Here is a 22,162-nt window from a genome sequence, read left to right as displayed (position 1 = left end):
GCAGTTGACCAAAATAGTCTTCTCGAAACAAAAAACAATAATCCGAGTGCTTCAATTCAACTTGCTCCGGCTTGCCGAGTGCTAAAAGACTGCGAAGGGCGAAAATAAAACATGGTGCATCGAGTAGATGCACCTAATTAGGTGTAGCCCCCGACTATGTGATTAGTTGAAAAACTAAACATATAGTCAAGAACCGGGTGACTTTATATCGAAGCATGCATGGTACTCAATAAAATACCCAGCCGACTACTTCTCACTTGAATATATCAAGGATAAAAAATATGAAAAGGGCCGAATGATAAACACTCAAAAGGTCCAAAAATAGATATATTTGGTAGGAATCCGAGTAAGAAACTCTTAAAATGATCCACCAAATATGATAAAGGTCATGGTAATTAAGAAGTTCATTAGCCTAGGCTATAACCCTTACCATAATCAAAATAAGCATATAACATGATAGGAGAATGACTACTAATAAACCAGTCATCTCAAATTAACCCAATAGCTTTTGTAGCCTAAAAAAGCTTACAAAAATGGTATAACACCTTTCTGTCGGGCACCTTTTCATGTGCATCATAATAATTCCAAAGAATTATTGAATCGCGTTAAAAAGGATTTTAACAGCATCGGGCCGCGTCATTGTGAGCACATATTGCCAAAGCAAAAGGCACCTAAGTCCCTAGGGATCACAATGGGCCACGCTGAAAACATAATTGGGCTGAAGTACTGTACAGGCCCAAGCCCATTAGTACTCCCGATACCCTAAAGACACCGAAGTCCAAACGTCGTTTCGTCTTCCCTGCCGAGACTCTCGCCATTCCCCACTCCGTGCTACAGTACAGAACCGCACCGACGAAGCTAGGGTTCATCAATCTGCTCCAACCCACCCTCAAAAACTTCACGAAATTTCTCCCCGCGTCCACCGCTCCGATTCCCCATTCCTCTCCAGCCATATCTCGGACCAAATTAAACCATCCAGTTCACATTCATGGCGGAAGAAAGAGAAAGCTTCGAAAGTCAGTGGGCGCCCTCCGATGTGACAGAAGATAACCTGAAGGAGATGGTGGCGCATGGCGTTCTCCCAGCGAAGGAGATTATCGGGTGGCGACCGGCGTTCGGCGAAGCATTCCCGACCCCCGACACACACGAAATCGTGGTATTCGCTCATTTCTTCTATGGCGGATTTTCTCTTCCAACCTCTAGATTCTTCCGGGGGATTCTGAACTTCTACGGGATTAGCTTGCATCACTTGAATCCAAACTCCATAGTGCATATTGCCAATTTTATCCATGCCTGCGAAGCTTTTCTGGGCATTAGGCCTCATTTCGCCTTGTTCCGCCGCATCTTCTTCCTCAAGCCCCAGCCAAACAAAAGCAAACCATGCGTTGTTGGGGGAGCTGGTTTCCAACTCAGAGGAACCTTGAGCCAAAAATATTTCTCCATGCCCTTCAAAACCTCAAACAAAGGCTGGCATGCAAACTGGTTCTATGTTCAGAATCCTGAGCCCGCACTCCCCGAGTACTGCTGTCTTCCTCCGGTTTACCAGGACACATGGAACTCATTGCCTATGGGAGATGAAGCTGCTCAGGCAATGGAATTGATGGAACGCATGCTAAAACTGAAAGAACAAGGTTTGCAGGGAGAACAGATCACTCAGCACTTCATCAAAAGTCGATTAGCTCCAATCAAAGAGAGGTCCCGCACAACTTTTGAGTTTGATGGCAAGCATGATCCAAATCAGGAAGATCCAGATTCTCTTGACTTTAAGGTCATGAAAGAAAGAATGTACAAGATCTTCTCAAACGCTATTGTTGTCAGCTATTCACATCTGCTGCCCGTTGTGCCATTCAACGCATTCAACCCTCCTCCACCGGTATGCACTCAAACATTTCAACCTTCCTCAAAAGTATGCTTTTACCCTCTGTTAAGCTAATTGAAAGTTTGAAATATCATGCCCAGGAATTTGCTTTGATGAAATCGGATCCTCCAATTGCTCAACGCCGATCACCTCGCCAGCAGACTGGTCAGGCGAGTGGAGGACCAAAAATTCGATCTGACGCTCGACCAAGTGCTTCCGATCCACTGTTGAAATAATACTAACAGCATAACTCAAACTCGTAGGAAGCCGTCTGACATAGATCCTTCCGAAAAGGACCCCGAGCCGACTGACATAGAGGCAAACCTTTCAAAAGAAACCGGGCCAGCTGCAGAAGATCGTCCGAGTGACAAACAACCGGCAACCGACAATGTAGAAGCCAGCAACGAGCCCCCGACTGGGAACCAGTCGGCCGAAACTGAAGTCGGTGCTAACCAGGAGCCCCCGACTAGAAACCAGTCGGATGCAGGGTCAAGCCAAAAGATTCCCGAAGTTGAAGCTCAAACGAACAGTCCGCTCGGGAAGGATGCTGACAATGAATCAGAAACCAGATCTCCTGTGAAGGCACCAAAGTCCACTCGTCCCCGACCGGGAATCATCACAGGTAGACATGCCATCTGAAATTATTTTGATCCAACAGACTTTATTTGGCTGCTTCATCTTCGTTCATGGATACACTAGGGCCAATAATTGGTGATGAAGAAGAGATCCTCCGGATACAAGCAGCTGAGGATTCACACCCTCCGATTCTGGTCAAGTGGTGGGATGACAACATGCAGCCTCAAGGGATCGTGATAAATAAGCAAAAAGAGGACGAAGAGTTATGCCTACTGAAGAAGGCACTTGGTCAGGCAACCCGCATTGTAAATGTAAGCCCTCTGGTACCTGATCTCAACCATCTTGTTTGCCATTTAATTCATGCGCTAATTAAACTGTCTTGCAGAGGATTTATCTTAGGAACGAAGCCAAAACGGTAACCTTAGAGAGGTTAGTCCCTCATCTCGGGACCCTCGAAGCCACCAGGAATCGACTGCACGAAGCGAAACAACTTGCCAGGAAGAATGAACATGATCTGAGGGATCGGATCGCTGATCTCCAGGAATCAAATTTTGAACTGAGTGGCTCATCAAAAGGTACGCACAAACTCTGCTCAACTGACTCATACTGTTATCTTTGCAATCTTGATTAACCGTAATCAATGTAGTGCAAGCTGCCAAGATATCTCAGTTGGAAAAGCAGATTCAAATTCTGGAAAATGACAAGGCAGAACTGGCAAAACAAAGAGACCTGGCTTTAAAGGAAGTTGAAGGTATCAACAATCAATACCTCAAAAGCCATTATCCTCCATATGCTGACTTATTAATGTGAATCTGTTGATGCAGACCGCAAGATCAAATCTCAAGCTCAATTCGACGTCCTGGTTGGCAAGATCAAAAAACTTGAGGGAGCCCGGGATGAGGTTGCTAACGCTGCTGCCCCAATTGTTCAACCGATGTTCTTCAATAACAACGGCCCGAGTGCACTTGATGCTTCTGAAATTTTCGACAAGCTGAGAGTTGCTCCGGATACATATTTCAAGAACATCAAAGAAGCTGGAAGTATGGGAGCAAGTCTGGCGTTGGCGATGACCAAATCCCTTTATCCAAGAGTTGATATTGATGCCATTGATGGCTTTGCAGACGGGATGAGCGAAGAAGCTGCTCTTGACCTCATCAGTGATGCGCAGAAAGCGGCTGACAAAATTGCTGCTGATGTAGTTGAGAGATTCCAAGATGTCGACCTTCGGCCGACTGGGTCTGATAAGTCTGATGATGAAAAAACTGATACTGATTAATGTACCAATGATTTTGACGATTAATGATGATGGAGGCACAATTTGTACAATACTGATGAATTTATGCTATGCTTAATATCTTAACTTAGTTCCTGATTTCTTAAAAGTTTTTGTCGAACCTTGTTGAGCCTAAAACCCGCAAAAGTTGTTAAAAAACTTTCAGTCCTCATTGACTAAGCCAAGAAATCAAACAGGGCAATGATACATCAAGTAAGCAAATTGAATTGATAAAAATCACACTCCATTATTATTATAGTAGCCCCCTGACTGAAAACTTCAAGAAAAAACTTGAAGTTAGCAGTCAAAGAGGAAAGATACAAACGAAATGCCTAAGCGTAAAATTGACGAAGGTGTTCAATATTCCAAGAATTGTTGATGAGAGTACCGTCTTCGCGCTTGAGTCGATAAGAACCCGGCCGAGTGACTTCAGCAATTATGAACGGTCCTTCCCATAAGGGAGATAATTTATGCCGATCCTGTGTTGTTTGAATTTTCCGTAGAACCAGGTCACCGACTAAAAAGGCTCGCGATCGAACATTCCGATTATGATAACGGCGCAACGCTTGCAAATATCGAGTCGACTGAATTAAAGCTGCTTCTCGGGCTTCTTCTAGTCGGTTGATGTTGTCTACTCGGCCCTCTTCATAGCCCTCCTCATTGAAGTTCCGAAATCGTAGTGATTCAAATTCCACTTCACTCGGCAACATTGCTTCTGCGCCATAAACCAAAAAGAACGGCGACTGGCCGGTAGCCCGACTAGGAGTAGTGCGTAAAGACCAAAGTACGGACGGCAGCTGATCTACCCACTTGCCAGCATAGGGGCGTAGTCGGTCAAAAACTCGTGCTTTGATCCCTTGCAGTATCATGCCGTTAGCGCGCTCGACTTGTCCGTTACTCATAGGGTGTGCCACGGAGGCGTAACAAATTTTAATGCCGAAGTCTTCACAAAAGTCTTTAAACGCTCCGCCAATGAATTGAGTGCCATTATCAGTGATGATCCGATTGGGTACCCCAAACCGATGCACAATGTTGATGAAAAAATCTCTAGCTTTATCTGCTGTGATCGTAATGACCGGTTTAGCCTCAATCCACTTGGAGAATTTGTCGATAGTCACAAAGAGATGCGTGTAACCGCCGACTGCCCTTTTAAATGGGCCGACCATGTCAAGCCCCCAGACCGCAAACGGCCAGGACAACGGGATGGTTTGCAATTCTTGGGCTGGCAAATGAGTTTGTCTGGCAAAAAATTGACAACCTTCGCATGTCCACACAATCTTGTCCGCATCGGACACAGCTGTAGGCCAGAAAAAACCTTGCCGGTAAGCTTTGCCGACAATGGTCCGTGCAGCAGCATGATTACCACAAATACCAGAATGTATATCCTTCAACAATTGTCTCCCTTCCTCCAAAGATACACAGCGCTGCAGTATTCCTGATGGACTTTTCTTGTACAGTTTAGCTTCATGAATAATGTAAAGTCTGCTGCGCCTGGAAATCCGCTCGGCTTCATTTTTGTCTTGAGGGAGTTCTTGTTTGGTCAAAAATTTTATGAGGGGTTCTCTCCAGTCGGCTTCAATCATGCTTACGCCTTGAGTATCCATGGCTTCAATTGCTTCTTTTCTGGGCACGGTTGGTTCATAAAGATGCTCAACGAACACATCAGAAGGGGCTGCTTCCCGTTTTGAACTAAAATTGGCCAATCTATCGGCTGCCTTATTGTTATGTCGAAGGACATGGGTGAGCTCGAATCCATCGAATTTATCTTCCAACTTGCGTACCTCTTGTCGGTAAGCGGTCATATTATCATCTAGACATGACCACTCTTTCATGACTTGATTAACAACCAACTGAGAGTCTCCACGGACGATTAATCGGCGAATGCCTAAAGAGATTGCAATCCTTAATCCATGGAGTAGCGCCTCGTATTCCGCCACGTTATGGGACGCAGAAAAGTGTATCCACAATACGTAGCTCAATCTTTCTCCAGTCGGGGAAATCAAGACGACCCCAGCTCCAGTGCCTGTGAGCCTCTTTGACCCATCAAAATGCATAGTCCAATATTCCATCTTTTCCTCTGGCATGTCTTCTTGGCACTCGGTCCACTCGGCAATGAAATCAGCTAAAGCTTGTGACTTGATCGAAGTTCGTGGCTTGAACGATATGTCCAAATACATCAACTCTAAGGCCCACTTCGCGATCCGTCCATTTGCTTCGCGATTGTGAAGTATATCCCCGAGTGGAAACGATGTGACTACCGTGACCGGGTGACTTTGAAAGTAGTGAGATAATTTCCTGACGGTAATTAGGGCACCATATAGTAACTTTTGAACCTGAGGATATCTTGTCTTGGAGTCGGCTAAAACCTCGCTAACGAAATAAATTGGACGTTAGACTTTTTGAACATGGCCTTCCTCTTCACGCTCGACAACCAGGACCGCACTCATAACCTGGGAGGTCGCCGACACATATAATAGTAGCGGCTCTTGCGGATGTGGCGAGGCCAAAACTGGTGGAGTGGTGAGGAGTTTCTTGAAGTCTTCAAAGGCTTTCTGTGCTTCGGGCCCCCACTGGAAATTGTCAGTCTTCTTCAGCAGCTTGAAGAAAGGCATCCCCCGCTCGCCGAGTCGTGAAACGAACCGGCTGAGCGCCGCCATGCAACCAGTCAGCTTTTGGACGTCTTTTTGGGAGCTTGGCGGTTTCATGTTGAGGATGGCGTTGATTTTCTCCGGGTTGGCATGTATGCCTCTTTGAGATACCATAAATCCGAGCAATTTCCCCGACGGTACTCCGAAGATGCACTTTTCCGGGTTCAGTTTCATCTTGAAAGCACGAATGCTTGTAAAAGTTTCTTCTAAATCCGCAATCAGGTCATCCTTCTGCTTGGTCTTGACGACTACATCATCAACATAAGCTTCAACATTGCGACCGATCTGAGTTGAAAAACATCTTTGAATCATGCGTTGATAGGTCGCTCCTACATTCTTCAATCCAAAGGGCATGGTGATGTAGCAGTAGGCCCCAAAGGGCGTAATAAACGAGGTCTTCAAGCAGTCGGATTCTTTTAGTTGGATCTGATGATATCCCGAGTAACAGTCCAGGAAGCTAAGTAACTCGCAGCCGGCCGTTGAGTCAACCACCTGGTCAATGCGAGGTAACCCAAAAGGGTCTTTGGGACAAGATTTGTTGAGGTCGGTATAATCGACACACATGCGCCATTGCCCCGTCTTTTTCCGAACTAGGACTGGGTTAGCCAGCCAGTCGGGATGAAGGACTTCCTTAATGAAGCCTGCTGCTAACAGCTTGGTTAATTCCTCCTTGATCGCATCCTTCCTGTCCTGTTCAAAACGGCGGAGTCGTTGCTTGATGGGTTTGGCGTCTTCCTTAACATGTAAAGAGTGCTCAATCACCTCTCTAGGGATACCAGGCATATCGGATGGTTTCCACGCAAAAATATCTTTATTATTCTGAAGAAAGGTGATGAGCGCGCTTTCCTATTTACAATCTAACTCAGCGCCTATTACATCAGTCTTATCAGGATCGGAGGGATCTAGGGGAATCTTTTTCGTCTTGGCATCACTTTCTTCGGTCTTCGTCAGCTTGGTTGCAGGCACTTCTCGCTCGCTTGCCGTGGTCGCAGCCAGTCGGATCTCTTCGCGGGCGAGAGCAGTCTCGTGGGTTTGGGCCATCTCGCAACTTTCTTTGTCGCATGTGACGGCCTGCTTGATGTCGCTCCGTAGTGATATGACTCCTCGAGGACCAGGCATCTTCATCATCATGTAGGTGTAGTGTGGGACGGCCATAAATTTAGCTAAAGCCGGTCGTCCAAGTATAGCATGATATGCTGTCTCGAAATCAGCAACTTCGAAACAAACATTTTCTGTGCGAAAATTCTCCCGAGTGCCGAAGGTAACTGGAAGAGTGATCTGGCCGAGTGGTGTAGCTGACAATCCTGGGATAACACCGTGGAAGGGTGCATTACTCGGCTTTAATTCCGTGCGAGGAATCTGCATATCGTCCAGGGTCTTAGCGAAAAGGATGTTGAGTGCGCTGCCACCATCGATGAGAGTCCGTCGGAGCTTGACATTGCGAACCACTGGGTCTAGTACTAGGGGGTATCGCCCCGGGTGGACCACTCGGTCGGGATGATCCGAGCGGTCGAACTTAATTGCTATCTCTGACCACCGAAGATATTGGGGCATGTTAGGCTGAACCGCATTTATCTCCCGTTCTGTCAGCTTTTGTTTTCTCTTAGACTCATAAGCCAGGGGTCCGCCGAAGATGTGATTAAGTTCTTTGCGATGATCTTGAAAACCAGTCGGGGCATCGTCTTCATCATCTTTCTTCTTTGATGTGCCTTGATCTCCGTCTGAAGGTTTACGTGCGTTCTTGACGTATTGCTCTGCGAACTGTTTGTAGACGAAGCAATCTTTGGCCACGTGGTTGGAGTTGGGATGATGCGGACATTGGGAGTTCATTATCTTGTCGAAGGTGTTGACGCGGGGACGTTGTCGGGAAGATAGAGAGGTGGTCGCCACAGGTTCTTCGGGCTTACGCTTGCGATCCTTGTGGTTGTTACTTCCACTCCCTCCTACAGTCGGCGTGTCCTTCTTTGGCTTCCAAGTGGTGCCCGACTGTTTGGACGTGGTGATAGCATCTTCGGCTTTGGCATACTCGTTGGCTTTTTCGAACATCTGCTTAACCGTCCTGGGAGGTTTACGTCCGAACTTGCCGACTAGGTCCTCGTGGCGAATGCCTTTAGTGAAGGCGGTGATGATGACGTCGTCGGTGATGTCGGAGATCTTGTTGCGTTGTTCGGAGAAGCGTCGGATGTAATCTCGAAGGGATTCTCCAGACTTCTGAACGACGTTGTAGAGATCAAACTGTGTGCCGAGGCGTTCGAAGGTGCCCTAGAAGTTAGCGATGAAGTAATCACGAAGTTCCGCCCATGATCCGATCGTGCCACGGGGTAGTCCGTGGAGCCAGGATCGGGCGGAGTCCGCTAGGGCCACAGGTAGATAGTTTGCTCATTGTTATGTCGAAGGACATTTTAATTATACTATCATTATATCTGAAAGTTTTTTTTACTAAAAATACTTGCGGCAGATTTTTAAGATATTCTCACTAATAAAATTGTGCCATCCCTCTCACTACACACAGAGCGGGCAACGAGACGCACATGCAGTTGCTAGCTATCAACGGTACCGAGATAGAGTATTATTAGGTACTACTCCACAGAGTGTTAGTTTAGTGATATTATACCTCCTAAATCCCGATTAGCACTAGAAATACCTCGACCTCATAATACCTTTTGAAGAACCGAAAATTTCCCTTTTCCTACTGTTTCTGATTTTACACTAAGCACATTATGTTCATTCGGCAACCCTTGTCGGTTCCTTAGAACAACTACATGACAGAACTAATAAAATTTTGTTTTTTTTTTAAACTAGGAAGCAGAGCTCCCCCAATTTCATTAAGAAAAATGAGAGCTACAAAAGTCTTTACATGCTACTTAAAGCAGTCTAATAATAAAATTTTGTACTCAACACATAACATACTTGCCCACAATCTACAGCCGAAAAGAATTAATGGTCCCTCTAGATCGATATACTGTATGGTAAATCATTTGCTTCATCATCCTTCTTGTAAAAGATGTGGAAAACCAGAAGAGGATGTATATATATATATATTCCTATGCATGCTTTCACTCATCATCAAGACCTGGTATGTACAATAAGTTGACGTCGAACATAACTGGGCTGCTTGGAGCCACTCTTGGCCTTCCAGGAGCTGAAGTAAGGCCCTTCGGAAATGCTAGCTGTTCAGATCAAGAAAAACACGAAAAATCAAATTATCACCCTCCTTTCAAATCTCTGTGCTAAGAGGGGAAAAATGATGCCATAGCAATGGCTGCAATTGTCTGGCCCCAAATTTACCACATCTTTCATTTTCTCTTGCATAATATTTGTTGACATTGGGGAGTTTAGGCTACTTACCGGGCCAGGTATGTATAATCGCCGTAGTCCTCCAACCTTCATTGACAATATCCCTTCATCAAGTCCCTTTATCACCTAATGTTTACCACCACAAATGGATGAAAGAAAATTGAATTGTTTTTAAAGCATTTTAGTTAGAAGGCGCATAATGTGTTTTCCAGAGGGTAGTTTGGTTACTGATAGTGTACCAAACATTTTCTTGCAAAATTACATATGGTGAATTCATGTTTTATTAATAATACGAACTATACATTTTTCACGTAGCATTATGTATGTTACATTAGTGTATTTCATGTGCAATTTACACATTAGACATACCAAGAGTTTTAATTTGAAAACCAAAAACCAGACGTTAACCGACATGTTCCAAAAACTTGTTAGCAGCTTGTTACCCTCAATTACTAGTTTAATAAAATATTTTGGATTCAATCTTTTTCCAGATAAAAGTGGTAAGCGGTCGGTTACCCTTTCTCAAAGGGACCAGTTGGTATTTTGTTCTGAAACTAATATTCAAAACCTTTGTTCGTACTCTTTAACATTTAAGTTTTAAATATTAATTCAAATTGTTCTGGGCTGGTATACCGATAGCCAGTCGATGGCTTAGGATCGGTAAGTACCAGTAACCAGCCGAGATTTTGATTCATTGTACAAACACGATCAAATATATAAACTGTATATGACTGTAAATTGTATATTTACAGTCATCTACAGTTCATATATTTGATCAGTTTGTAATTTTATTACTCACATTTCAGTGGTAATATTTCAGAACACAGGCTACCAAGTACCAACAGGAATATGTAGGGAAAAAAAATAAATACCTGTCCTGAACCAACACGGAATATGTAGGGCTGCCCCTTTTCCAGAGAACTGTATACAACACAGACACACAAGAAAATTTCAGCTTGCAGCTTGCAAGTGTACTTGAACAGCATCAACTTAATCTCGCCTATATAAAAGATGGTTAGTTTGGCATCAAAAGCTCAGTTCGCACCTGTCAAATATCTGTCCATTCGGTACCATGGCAACATAATTTGCAGCAACCTAAATGGTAATCAAAGAGAGAAAAAAAGAAACAGATTAAGAACATGATCATGAACATCTGCACTGTGAGAAATCAAGTGAGCACCTGGAAGCCAATGGGTGGACTTGGGCCTTCACCCACTTTGATATCCTTGTACTGAAGACCAGACTCTGTAGTCACCATGGGCACCTTGGGAATGCATCATGATGAGTTAGTTGCTGAGATTAGCATTGATTAGATGATTAACATTTACTAATCTCATCGCTAAACATGATCATGTATGTAATCATGCATAGCTCAAGCAGGGTTGAAAACTTGAAATGTTCCTAACCAGAAAACAGATCGATCACCCTGGCAAGAAAGAAATTTCAGGTAAATTTTTTTTAAAAAAAATCGATCAGAGTAAGTACATTTTCGAGGTCCTTCTCGCAGGCGGCGTCGCAGAGCTTGGGCTTCTCCTCGGGAGGCAGCCCGGCGGCGAGGGCATCATCGAACGCGGCCAGGCCGAGCGCCAGCGCCGACGATACCCCCACGGCGACTCCAAGAACGCTCCTCCTCCGGGACCGGGTGGCGCTGGTACAGACCACGCCGCCGTCATCCACTCCGCGCTGCTGCGGCGGCGGCGCCGTTCCCGCCTCACCGGCGGCCTCGCACCTGCAGCAGCAGCAGAAGCATCGCCGCGCCGCTGAACTCAGCGCCCTGCTGCCCCTGAACGCCCTGCCGTCGGGAAGCCACGGTTTGGAGGAAGGGAGCGGGCGGCGGGCCGAGGGGAGGAGGAGCGGCGAGGCGGTGGCGGTGGAGGAGGACGAAGCGGTTGCAGCCATGGTGGAAGAAGAAGGAAGAGGAGAGGAAGACGAAGGAATTAAGCAGGTACGGATCAGGAGACGTGGGAGAGGAGGAGAATGGATAGCGCAACGACGCATCGCATCGCATACTGGGCTTTGCGCGCGGTCCGCCTCCACCACTCGCTGCGTCGGGTCAAACTGAAATCTTTCGGGTGCTGCTGGTCCACGTGTCACTCACAGAGGGTTTCGATCTCCATCTCGCCTGCAACTGCAAACCACCTCGCTGGCTGCCTCGGCAGCATTTTTCACCGTAGTCCACGAGGTGTAAAATAAGAACGTATTATGGGATCCCCCATCTCTATCATAAGACAGTCACAAAATTAATTTGGAGAGAAACTTCAGCTCGATCAGGTCAAGCGGAGATTGTGGTGCGTCATGCTACCTGTGAATAATCTCAAGTTCTGAACTCTAAACAAGTGGTTATCACAAGTTAGAAGAAATACAGTAAGAATTCTGAAGATTAATTTGCCTGTATTCATTGGTGTCACGGTGACTCTGGTATTGGAACATTTCTTTGCAGTAGGTAGTAGCACCATGCCAAGCCATCAGATTATTTTTCATAAGAGTGAAATGCACATACAGTCCTTAAACTGGTACGGATATATCATTTAGGTCCCTAAACTCTCAAAATGAATTTTTGGATCCCAAACTTGTAATGAGTGTCATATAAGTCCAAACGGGCTCCAACTCGCTCCGTGAGATGACGTGGCATGCCACGGTAACGCTTACGTGCCAGTGGATCCACATGTCAGTCATATAAAAAAATAAATAAGAGAGGAGAGAGAGAGAGAGAAGAAAATGATGTTTTTAATTTTGAAAAAAACAAATGAAAAAAGAGAGGAGAAAAAAATATGTCATGTGGTTGACATATGGGGTCCACTGACACGTAGGCGTCACCATGTCATGCCACGTCAGCACACGGAGCGGGTTGGAACACTTTTGGATCTATATGACATCCGAGACAAGTTGAGGGATAAAAAATTCATTTTGAGAGTTCAGGGACCTAGTTAACACACCCACGTAAGTTTAAAGACTGCCGTGCACTTTACTCTTTTCATAATTATACTTTCGATAATAACATGTGTAAACTGTCAGACAGAAAACACATGATCAGAGAGTAAAAACACAACTGCATACATTGCAAATTTGCGATTATGCAGCTCAATCGCTGGTTCGTAATCCCTACTACCACCGTAGGGTTTATTCTTCTGACATAAAACATAAAAACATGGCCAGATTGCAGGGCTTGGCCGAATTATTGTACAAACATCATCATCCTGGTAGTAATATATATAGTTGATGCGATCAAACAAGCTATTCGAGTCACCAGACGTTCTAATAAATACTCCCTAAATATTTGACACCGTTGATTTTTTTTAAACATGTTTGACCGTTTGTCTTATTAAAAACTTTTGTGAAATATATAAAACTATATGTATACATAAAAGTATATTTAACAAAGAATCAAATGATAGGAAAAGAATTAATAATTACTTAAATTTTTTAAATAAGATGAACGGTCAAACATATTTAAAAAAGTCAACGACGTCAAATATTCAAGGAGGGAGGGAGTAGTAGTGTAAGGTTTTTCCAAGTGATAGAAAGTGATGATGGGACTCCTGACAGCGTGGTGCCAATGATACTCTGCTGATATTGAGCTTCCTCTCACATTATCTAATTAAACTGAGCTTCCTCTCAAGTACAGCAACCAACCAGTTGCATATGTTGTCAGTGAACTGAAAATAGGCTCTCCTGGAAGCTGCACTGAATATGAAGGTGGTTGAAACGGTGCAGAATCCAAACGCAAATCCCAGCAGAGTAAACATGTATGTCAGCGTGTCAAAAATCTCATGATGTTTGTGTTTGTCGCTGTCCTTGTGGCAGCTTCTTGTAAGTGGAGCCCCACAGAGATCTTCATTTCCCAAAAAAGAGTCTCCTTCAAAAGTCATAAGTTGGTTTCCATATGGTATCTTTCCTGAGAGGTGGTTGTAGGATAGATTCAGGAAGCTCAAAAATAACAGTGACTTCATGCTCTGAGGAATTGGGCCTGATAGATCATTCCATGAGAGATCAAGTGATTCTAACCAGGCCAGATTTCCGATTGTTTCAGGAATACTTCCCTCAATGTGATTCCTTGATAGATTTAAGGACGCTAGTCTGTAAAGATTTCCTATTTCACTGGGTATCTCCCCGGTTAAATGGTTCTCTGAAAGATCAATACTGGTAAGGAGGAATGATATCACGAAAGTAAGTCTGTAACCTCTGAAGGTTGCCTGTAAAGTATCTTTGTACACAGAAAAGTAAGCGCCCCCAACGCCATAAACCATGAATTGGAAAAAAGGCGATGAGTCCCATTCTAGATTTCGTGAGAGAAAGGACGTTAGTTTTCCCAGAGAACGTGGTATAGAGCCAGAGAGTTTGTTGTTACTAAGATCCAGATATTGAAGGGCATGAAGTTGGGATAATTCTTCAGGTATTTCACCGGAAAACTGATTTGACCCTAAAATCAGAAGTAGTAGAGTTTGTAGGCCATTGCCTATCCATGTTGGTATGTATCCTGACAAATTATTCTCTCCAACGTCAAGGACTAACAATCTTTTACATGACTGCAATGAGGTGGGCAACAATCCAGATAAGCTGTTCTTGCTGAGATGCAATGCTGTAAGGGAACTTAGAGAGCCCATAGTGGATGGTATTTCACCCCAAAAATTATTGCTGGAGAAGTCTATGACATACATACTGGAATTCATACGCCAACAATTTGGAAGTTCCCCTGAAAGATTGTTATTGGATATGTCAATCAGTTCCATTGATATTATGTCACATAGATATGCCGGGATTACTCCACTGAGAGAATTATGAGAGAGCGACAGGTATTGCAATTCTTTGTCTCCAAAGCTTTGTGGTAATGATCCAGACAAGTTGTTGTGGGATAGATCCAGCACTCGAACACTATTTGGCATATCAGGAATGTATCCCTCAAGTTGATTATGCCTAATGTTCAGAGTTATCAGCATTTTTGATCGCACCAAACTTGCAGGCAACTCACCAGTTATGTTGTTCATCGAGACATTTAAGCTAGCCATTGGCGAAGAGAAGTTCCAGATCCAATCTGGCAATGCACCCCTGATGCCTGCACTGCCAAGATCAATCATCTTGATTCTAGTTTGTGATTGCAGCCAGGTTGGAAACTGTGGTCCAACCAGGCAACCATGCAGTCCTAGCTTTGTGAGCTGAAAGGGTGGAAACCAGCTATGCTTGACTACAACCTTGAAAGAATTTGATGCTAAAACTAAAGCATCCAATCTTGATAAATTGGTAAAGTGGAGTTCTGATAATTCACCAATAAGTTTGTTGAAGGAAATATCCAAGTATGTCAAGTTCGATAGCCTGCTAATGCTAGTTGGTAATACTCCAGATAATGAATTCTCACTGAGATCAAGAACTTCTAGACTTGCCATGTGCTCGCACCAACCAGATAGCTGTCCAGTTAATTTGTTATCAGCAAGGTTAAGGATCTGCAACTTCTTCATGCAGGGAAACATGCTCCTTGCTGCTTCTGAGAGATTTCCTGACAAAATGTTTCTAGAAAGATCTATGTGAACTAAGTTGCATAATCTGCTCATTGAACGTGGTATTGCTCCATTCAGCTTGTTGTTCCCTAGTCCAATAAACTGTAGTGCTGCTAGTTTCCCTAGCTCATCAGGAATCCTGCCTGAAAGTTCACAACTAGACAGGTCCAAATCTGAAAGGGAAGATAGATTCCAAATCCAATCTGGTAAGGAAGAATTCAGTTCATTATTCTTGAGATCAATTACTTTAAGGGCAGTGAAGTTGATCTGAGAAACAGAATTAAGGTCCGTAGCTGGAAGGCTTGCATCATTCAAGCGAAGCACTTCCAGCAAATGAAGCATATTCACAGCCTGCAGCCAATCCACAGAAGCAGCAAGGTACAACCAACTAAGGTCGAGATACCTCAGGGAAGTTAGCTTCGAAACCCACTGGAAATCGTCCGCAGTGATCACATGAGAACCAGATGAGCTCAGATCAAGAAAGCTGAGCCTTGACAAGTTGCCAAGCTGAGGAGGGACAGTCCCACCAAAACCAGCATGCGAGAGATCAAGATACCTCAACATCTTGAAACAGCCGATGAATTCTGGGATGGGCACCCCACCGAAGTCACTTTGACTCAGGTTGAGGTACACCAATCTTGTCAGACCAGACAACGATGGATTGATCTGACCATTGAGAGTGTACTCGCCGAGGTCCAGCTTGATGACATGGCCAGTCTTCTTGCTGCAGCTGACACCACTCCAGCTGCAACAGTTCTCGCCATGCCATGAGTGTAGCCGCCCATCAGGATCCTTGATACTGGTGTTGAAGGCAACCAAAGCATCCCTCTCTGTGGAGATGCACGCAGCTATCTCCCTGAAATTGATGGTTAAGCACAACAGAGCCAAAGCCATAAGCAATCCATTCATAGTATTTTCCATGTTGGTGGATAAAACTGTCAGTACTCAGTAGCTGGTGGTAGAATAGAGAAGATAGGTCGAGTTGCACCTAATTGGATAAATGGAAGTGCTGAGATGAAGACTTGACCAGTTGACCTGATGACCTCTGGTCTTCGCTGCTAGTCTAGTCTTTCTGCATTTTTAGTCATCTGAAAAACTTGCTTTCCTGTGTATTAATTGCATTTTGCAGTAACTGGCCTTTTTGGCTTGACGGCCAGGGAGGAACTGCAATTACCGATCGAGAAAAGGGTGTACACAAGGGATATGTTTGCTGAGATTAAAGCAGTACCACCTGTACACTCTGGGAGGTTACAAACTTACAATTACTGCACTCTAATATTTTTTTTGATTGAAAATACTATCAGGCCTTGCCTATATATTAAAGGACAAAGAGCATTCTTTACTGCACTCAATATTATAATTCACTCAAGAAAAACCAATGTTGTGGTCAGCCTACCCAGGTTCAATTCAAGTCGTAGGATTGGCTAGGATGATGTAGAGCTCATGTTTAGTTTTCAGATAAAAAAGGCAAGTTCTTACTCAATTTGCTTTTATACTTGGATTCACAAATTGATCTCCTCTTCCCGGGAAAATCTACATCTTGCTCATTCATATTTATTGGCCTGAAATTTCTGGTAGATCTAAGCACGGCATTCTCAGCCTGACTAACATCTCAGAAAATGCAAATGTTACTGAAACATAAACCAACCCCCTCCTGCTAAGAGCCTAAGGCACTAGGGTAGTGAAGTGAACTAAACTACGAAAGGATTGGCACTAACGAATTTATAGCGGGATGTACAGTAATCCGGAAACAGTAAATCGTAGAGAGGAAGAAGCCTGTGCGGCCATAAACCTGAAACCCGAACTCCCAAACCCCTAGTTGCGTACCTCGCAGCGGAGACCACTCCACGCTCCGCCGCCGGAGACGTCAGCCGGCAAGCCGCCACGGCGAACAGGCAGCACGGTGTTGGAGACCAGTTTGCCGCCGTATCCGCTCCACGGGTAGCTCGGCGAGGATGAGGGCAGAGCCTACTGTCGGAAGCGGCGCTTCGGTTGAGGGATCTTCAGGTGAGGGTACCTGCGGCGGTGACCGGTGGAGCTACGCCTGGAGCGGCGGCCGCCGGCGGCACATGCTCGCCCTATTCTATTCGAGAATTTTTTTCGGTTTTAGATTTTTTTTAAAAAAATATTTACAGAAATAATCTATCGGCTAAAAAAATTACAAAAATAGACCCTGCCGCCCACCTCTGGGGCGGCAAGCTGACGTGGCAAACGGGGGAGGAACGGGCGGTGACGGAGGGAGGGTTTTTTTGCAGGAAAACCCTTGCCGCCCTCTGGTGGGGCGGCAAGGGGCCCGAATACAAAAAAGCCAGTCGGGGCTGGCTATTTTGCAGGCGGCCCCTTGCCGCCCTCTGGCCGGACGGCAGGCCTCGCTGCCTATAAAAGGCCTGCTGCCCAGCCCCCAGCCCTCATTCTTCTCTCCTTAATTCCAGTGAAAAAAAAAGAAGAGAGGGGAGGAGAAGAGAAGAAGGGGCGAAGCCCTGCCGGATTCAGACGCCGATTTCAGGTAATATTCATAGATCCTATATGTGACTATTGAGTTAAATAGTGTGTGTTCTTTAAAAATTTGTTTGAATAAATGCATTATTTTTTTGGGTTTTAGTTGTACTAATCTAGAAGTGCGTATTGTAGATATCGGTAACTACGTAGATCTGCTAGTTTGGAATCAATACATTACCGTTGCATTGGCTTACACAAGAAGATATTACGTTGTAGATGTTTATTGCATGAAAGAGTAATATGATCTAGTTATTTCGTTGACAGATATGTCGAACAAACAAATATTCCAAGTTTACCATGGACCAGGAAACGTCCGTTACGGGCCAACTGGGGTAGATCTGTCAGATTTTATTGTATCAGAAAGGGGAATTGATAGACCAGCTGAGAGGAGTGTACCTTCTATAAAAGGATGGTTAATGAGGGGCTTGAGAGTTGATCCACAGACAAGTGACATAACAATCAATGTTATAGTAAGTCGGACAACTAAGGGTTTTTATTGGGAACTAATGCCAGTTCAAAACTCTCGAGTGTGGAGATGGTATTTGGAAAATGCATTGCAACGCAAGTGGCCTCTAGCTTTGGTTCCGTTTGTTCACCCGAAGGATCCAGGTGTGCAGATGAACATGGATGATGGCGAGGGACCAAGTGCTGAAGTAAACGAGACTTCTGTGGAGGAGGTCAACGCACGAGAGGACGGGGGCGTAGTAGCTCCAGTGGGCATTCAACCAGGTGGAGTGGCCGACGAGGGGGAGACTGTCGGTGCCATTGTGGATGAAATGGAGAGGGAGGATTCTGACAACGAGCGTGTAGAGGAAGGTGATTCGTCAGATGATGAGACGGATATTAATCCAGCAGAATGGGCTAGTGAGGATTTTTCTGGGCTGATCGTCTCTGAAGAGGATAGTGTGAGATGGGAGTACAAAGAAAATGATGTTATTCAGGGAGCGATTTATAGTAGAGCAGAAGATATGAAGGAGGCGGTAAAACATTTTGCAGTGTCACTTCATAGAGAGTTTAGGGTTGCCAAGTCGAACCGGTCGCAATATGAAGTTCGGTGTGTTAAGGAAAAAGATGGTTGTCCCTGGAGAGTGCACGCGTATAAGGGGAAATGGAAGGATTATTGGACAGTGTCAGTCGTTACCAAGCATACATGTTTTCTACCTGGTAATGTTATGTTATATTATTGAACTCTACATATATGTTAAATTGCACGTCATCGTTATGTACCATTAGTAACGTTTGCTATATTTAAATAGCCTGTACTCTTGTTGTACATAATTAATCTCATGATTTTATTACTATTTCATAATTTTGCAAGTTATCTTTTGTTTTACATTACTATTTTTTGAATTGTTCTAACACGAAACACTATATTTTTCAGAGATGGCACATCAGGATACACCTCAGTTGTTGGACCCGGCGATAGATCACCGACACCAGTCTCACCTTACTGCGGTGCAGGGGGCTCAGCTTGGGACGTTCCGGGCACGGACGTGCGGTGAGCTACTCACGGTTCACGACTCCTTTGTCGAGAGGTACGAACAGTGTTTTACTATAAGTTAGTTGCACTGTAATATTTTTTATAATGACATATTAATTTGTTATTGCAGGCTACGTGAGGCCGGCCTCCTACCGATGTGTCGGCTGGTGGAGGCTGCGGCCGGCGACGCGGACCCGGCCAGACGATGGACTGTGGACAGGTCCCTCCTAGCAGCTTTGGTCGATTGATGGAGGCCAGAGACGCACACTTTTCACTTGCTGTGCGGTGAGGTAGCCCCTACCCTACAGGACGTATCGTACTTGTTGGGGCTACCGCTCGCGGGAGACGCTGTTGGGCCAGGGACCACGGCTATGGACTGGAAGGATGATCTGACGGCACGTTTCGCACTAGTACAGCGCGCACCGCACCTCCCGCTCGAGCCGTTGGCACACCACCGCAACACCGGACCTACGAAGAGGTGGCTGCTTCAGTTCACCGTGAGTGTTTTTGTACCGAAATGACAATCGTATTACATATTTAGTCCGCAGTTAAGGTGCCTAACATTTTATCGACTGCTTGCAGGTTGAGCAGCTACAGGCGGAGGCCGACGAGTACTCCTACAGCCGATGTTTGGAGGCGTACTTGCTCTGGCTTTTTGGCTGGGTGATGTTCTGTGGCGGTCACGGGCACGCGGTCGACAAGGGACTCGTGCACTACGCCAGGAGCATCGCTGACGCCGCGGTAGGCGAGGTGCCTCAGTGGAGCTGGGGTTCCGCGTTGTTGGCGGCTCTGTACCGTGCACTTTGTGAGTCTTGCACGAAGACGGATCCCAGCGCGACCTTTGGTGGGTGCCCTCTCTTTCTTTCTATCTGGGCAGCTGAGAGGATTGCGATCGGCCGCCCTGAGGTGGACCAGCACGCGTACGAGGAGTCACTGTACGAGGAGCAACCAGAGGTCGACTACCCTACGATGGGTACTCTGTGGTGCCGTCGTCAGGTACGTTGCATCGATCTTATCGTATTGTTAAGTTAATTGCTAAGTTCATTGTACATCACATCGATCGTCTCGTATTGCAGCGCCGATGGGCTCACGTCCAGGTTAGGCGGTCGTATCTTGAGTTTGTTATGGAGTTCGACCGCCTTCTGCCGACTGACGTCGTGTGGGAGCCCTACAGTGCCGCGGCTACCCAGGCTCGTGCGCTGTTGGGTCTGTCCACACTCTGCACCAGGGACCAGGCGTACTGGATGACTACGGTTCCGATGGTCTTCGACATCTGCGTTGAGCTTCACGCCCCTTTCCGCAGTTCGGCTTCCGTCAGCCCTTTCCAGTACCGTTTCCGACCACCGTCCCAGCTGCTGTTCACCGGTAAGATCTTGCACTACGCTTTCCGTTGTTGCATTAAAATCTGCCTGTTCACAATAATTTGTAACATCTGTCGTTTCACACTAATATTACACATTAATTCGCAGGTACTCGCGCAAGGGTCAGCAGTCAGCTGGCGACTGGCCCGCCAAGTTGGCGACTTTTGTTGAGGACTGGTTGCTCGCAACCGAGGAGGTCGTGGACCACGAGGGAGAGCCACACACTGAGGAGTCGTACCAGGCCTACCTACGCTGGTACCAGCCACGCACCCGTACTAGGGTCACCTTCGCTCCCTTGGAGCAGCAGCCCCAAGTTGCGAGCACTAGAGACCTCTATGCCAGGCACCGCGACCAGGACTTCGCTCGTGCTGTGAGTACCCTGCATCGCACCATTCCTTTATGTTTTCATGTCTTTCTCTTCGTCAAATTTTACGAATATTTACGTACAAATTAACCATGCAGGTCGACGACATCAACCGGGTCGTCGTTGATGGTTCAACGACGATCCAACGTTTAGGCGCGGGGATTCCGGTACCCGTAGAGGAGCACCTGACGACGTACACGCGGATGGTGGAGTCGATGCGCTCGCTTCTCCGAGTGCTCACCTGTCGTGCCGACGACGTTGCTCGGGCAGACGCAGCTGTATAGCGGCCACCCGTACAGACTGGTCCCCGTCCAGCTGCGCACGTTCCTAGGCCGACTCCCCCTCCGCACGGAGGTAAGTATTTTTATTACTATTTCTGTACATGCCTCGCACATATAAGTGAGCCGTTTCACTTGCCGATTGCTTCAGGGTTTCGTGCACCGTTCAGCACCCCGCCTTCCTCGGCTAGGCCTTCTGTTGTGCCCCCCACAGGTACTTAAAAAAACAACATTACTTCGACAATCAATTTACATACATTTTATGTCTTAGCTTACAAGGGTCCCGTTGTCGATGTGTAGGTTTCGCCCAGTTCGCTATGACGCAGGCCGCCCACTTCTCCCAGGCTGCAGGGTCAGCGTCACAGGCAGCCGGCACGTCGAGTCAGGGTCCACCACTGGACCATGTTGGGACCTCATCGGACCGCTTGCTGCCTTCCACCGTGCTCTTCGACATCACTGACTTCGACTTCGCTTCAGGCTCGTCAGAGGACGTCATTGGCCCCTCACAGCTGGGAGGCGCACCGCCGGTGCAGACGCAGGACCAGGCGCAGGCCACTCCTCCGCGGGACACTCGTGCTACCCGTGCTGTGCCACCGGATCGTTTCACCTACTCCCAGGACCACGTGCGAGCACAGGCCCGGAGGACCAAGCGTGGTCGCAGCGCGGGGCAGGGCCAGTAGAGCAGTCTTCTCTTTGTTTACTTGCTTCACTTTCCAGTACTGTATGCTTGTGTAATGACTACGTTGTTGTTATATGTGCACGATACCTTTCGGTGCATGCACGACTACTTTCTGCCGCACCGATGCAGCCTCCTTTATTCGCGTGTGATACGAGTATTTGCCCGCCATTTGGCGCATACGACCAATGTAACTTTCGGCGCCGATCATGCATGTATCTTTCGGCGCCAATCAGGCGTACCCACCATACCCCACCACGTTCACATGTCAGGGGTATCACTCGATTTTTTGCGCCTATATAAGTCGCCTTAACGAGTGAGGCCTCACAATCTTTCAGAACTCAGTCACATTCAGTACTC

General features: G+C 46.1%; 3 protein-coding genes and 1 long non-coding RNA gene across 4 annotated transcripts; 2 read left to right on the top strand and 2 right to left on the bottom strand.

Annotated features, from left to right (window-relative positions):
- The first annotated feature begins 695 nt into the window (after nt 1–695).
- On the top strand, nt 696–2,736 carry LOC136351505 (uncharacterized). Its single transcript, XM_066303677.1, has 2 exons — nt 696–1,873; nt 1,960–2,736. The coding sequence occupies exons 1-2, from the start codon at nt 989–991 to the stop codon at nt 2,092–2,094; spliced, it is 1,020 nt and encodes a 339-aa protein (XP_066159774.1). The 5' UTR covers nt 696–988; the 3' UTR covers nt 2,095–2,736.
- Nucleotides 2,737–9,135: 6,399 nt separating this feature from the next.
- Nucleotides 9,136–11,877, bottom strand: LOC4346192 (peptidyl-prolyl cis-trans isomerase FKBP16-3, chloroplastic). The gene is made up of 6 exons (XM_015793234.3): nt 11,138–11,877; nt 10,833–10,916; nt 10,698–10,747; nt 10,525–10,573; nt 9,704–9,778; nt 9,136–9,525 (listed from the first exon to the last, which is right to left on the bottom strand). Exons 1-6 carry the CDS (start codon nt 11,648–11,650, stop codon nt 9,412–9,414), a joined length of 885 nt encoding a protein of 294 aa, XP_015648720.1. The 5' UTR covers nt 11,651–11,877; the 3' UTR covers nt 9,136–9,411.
- An 813-nt stretch (nt 11,878–12,690) lies between these two features.
- Nucleotides 12,691–17,147, bottom strand: LOC4346191 (receptor-like protein EIX2; the record flags this gene model as incomplete). The annotated part of the gene is made up of 2 exons (XM_015793867.3): nt 12,691–16,000; nt 16,972–17,147. Coding segments are annotated over 2 exons (2,934 nt in total), but the record flags the coding sequence as incomplete, so codon positions are not given.
- A 3,805-nt stretch (nt 17,148–20,952) lies between these two features.
- LOC136351514 (uncharacterized) lies at nt 20,953–21,915 on the top strand. The gene is made up of 3 exons (XR_010734730.1): nt 20,953–21,202; nt 21,278–21,340; nt 21,427–21,915. It is a non-coding gene; the product is annotated as an uncharacterized lncRNA (long non-coding RNA).
- Nucleotides 21,916–22,162: the final 247 nt, after the last annotated feature.

This window comes from Oryza sativa, chromosome 8, assembly GCF_034140825.1.
Source record: "Oryza sativa Japonica Group chromosome 8, ASM3414082v1".
Lineage (NCBI taxonomy): Eukaryota > Viridiplantae > Streptophyta > Magnoliopsida > Poales > Poaceae > Oryza > Oryza sativa.
This window is presented reverse-complemented; position numbering and strand designations above follow the sequence as displayed.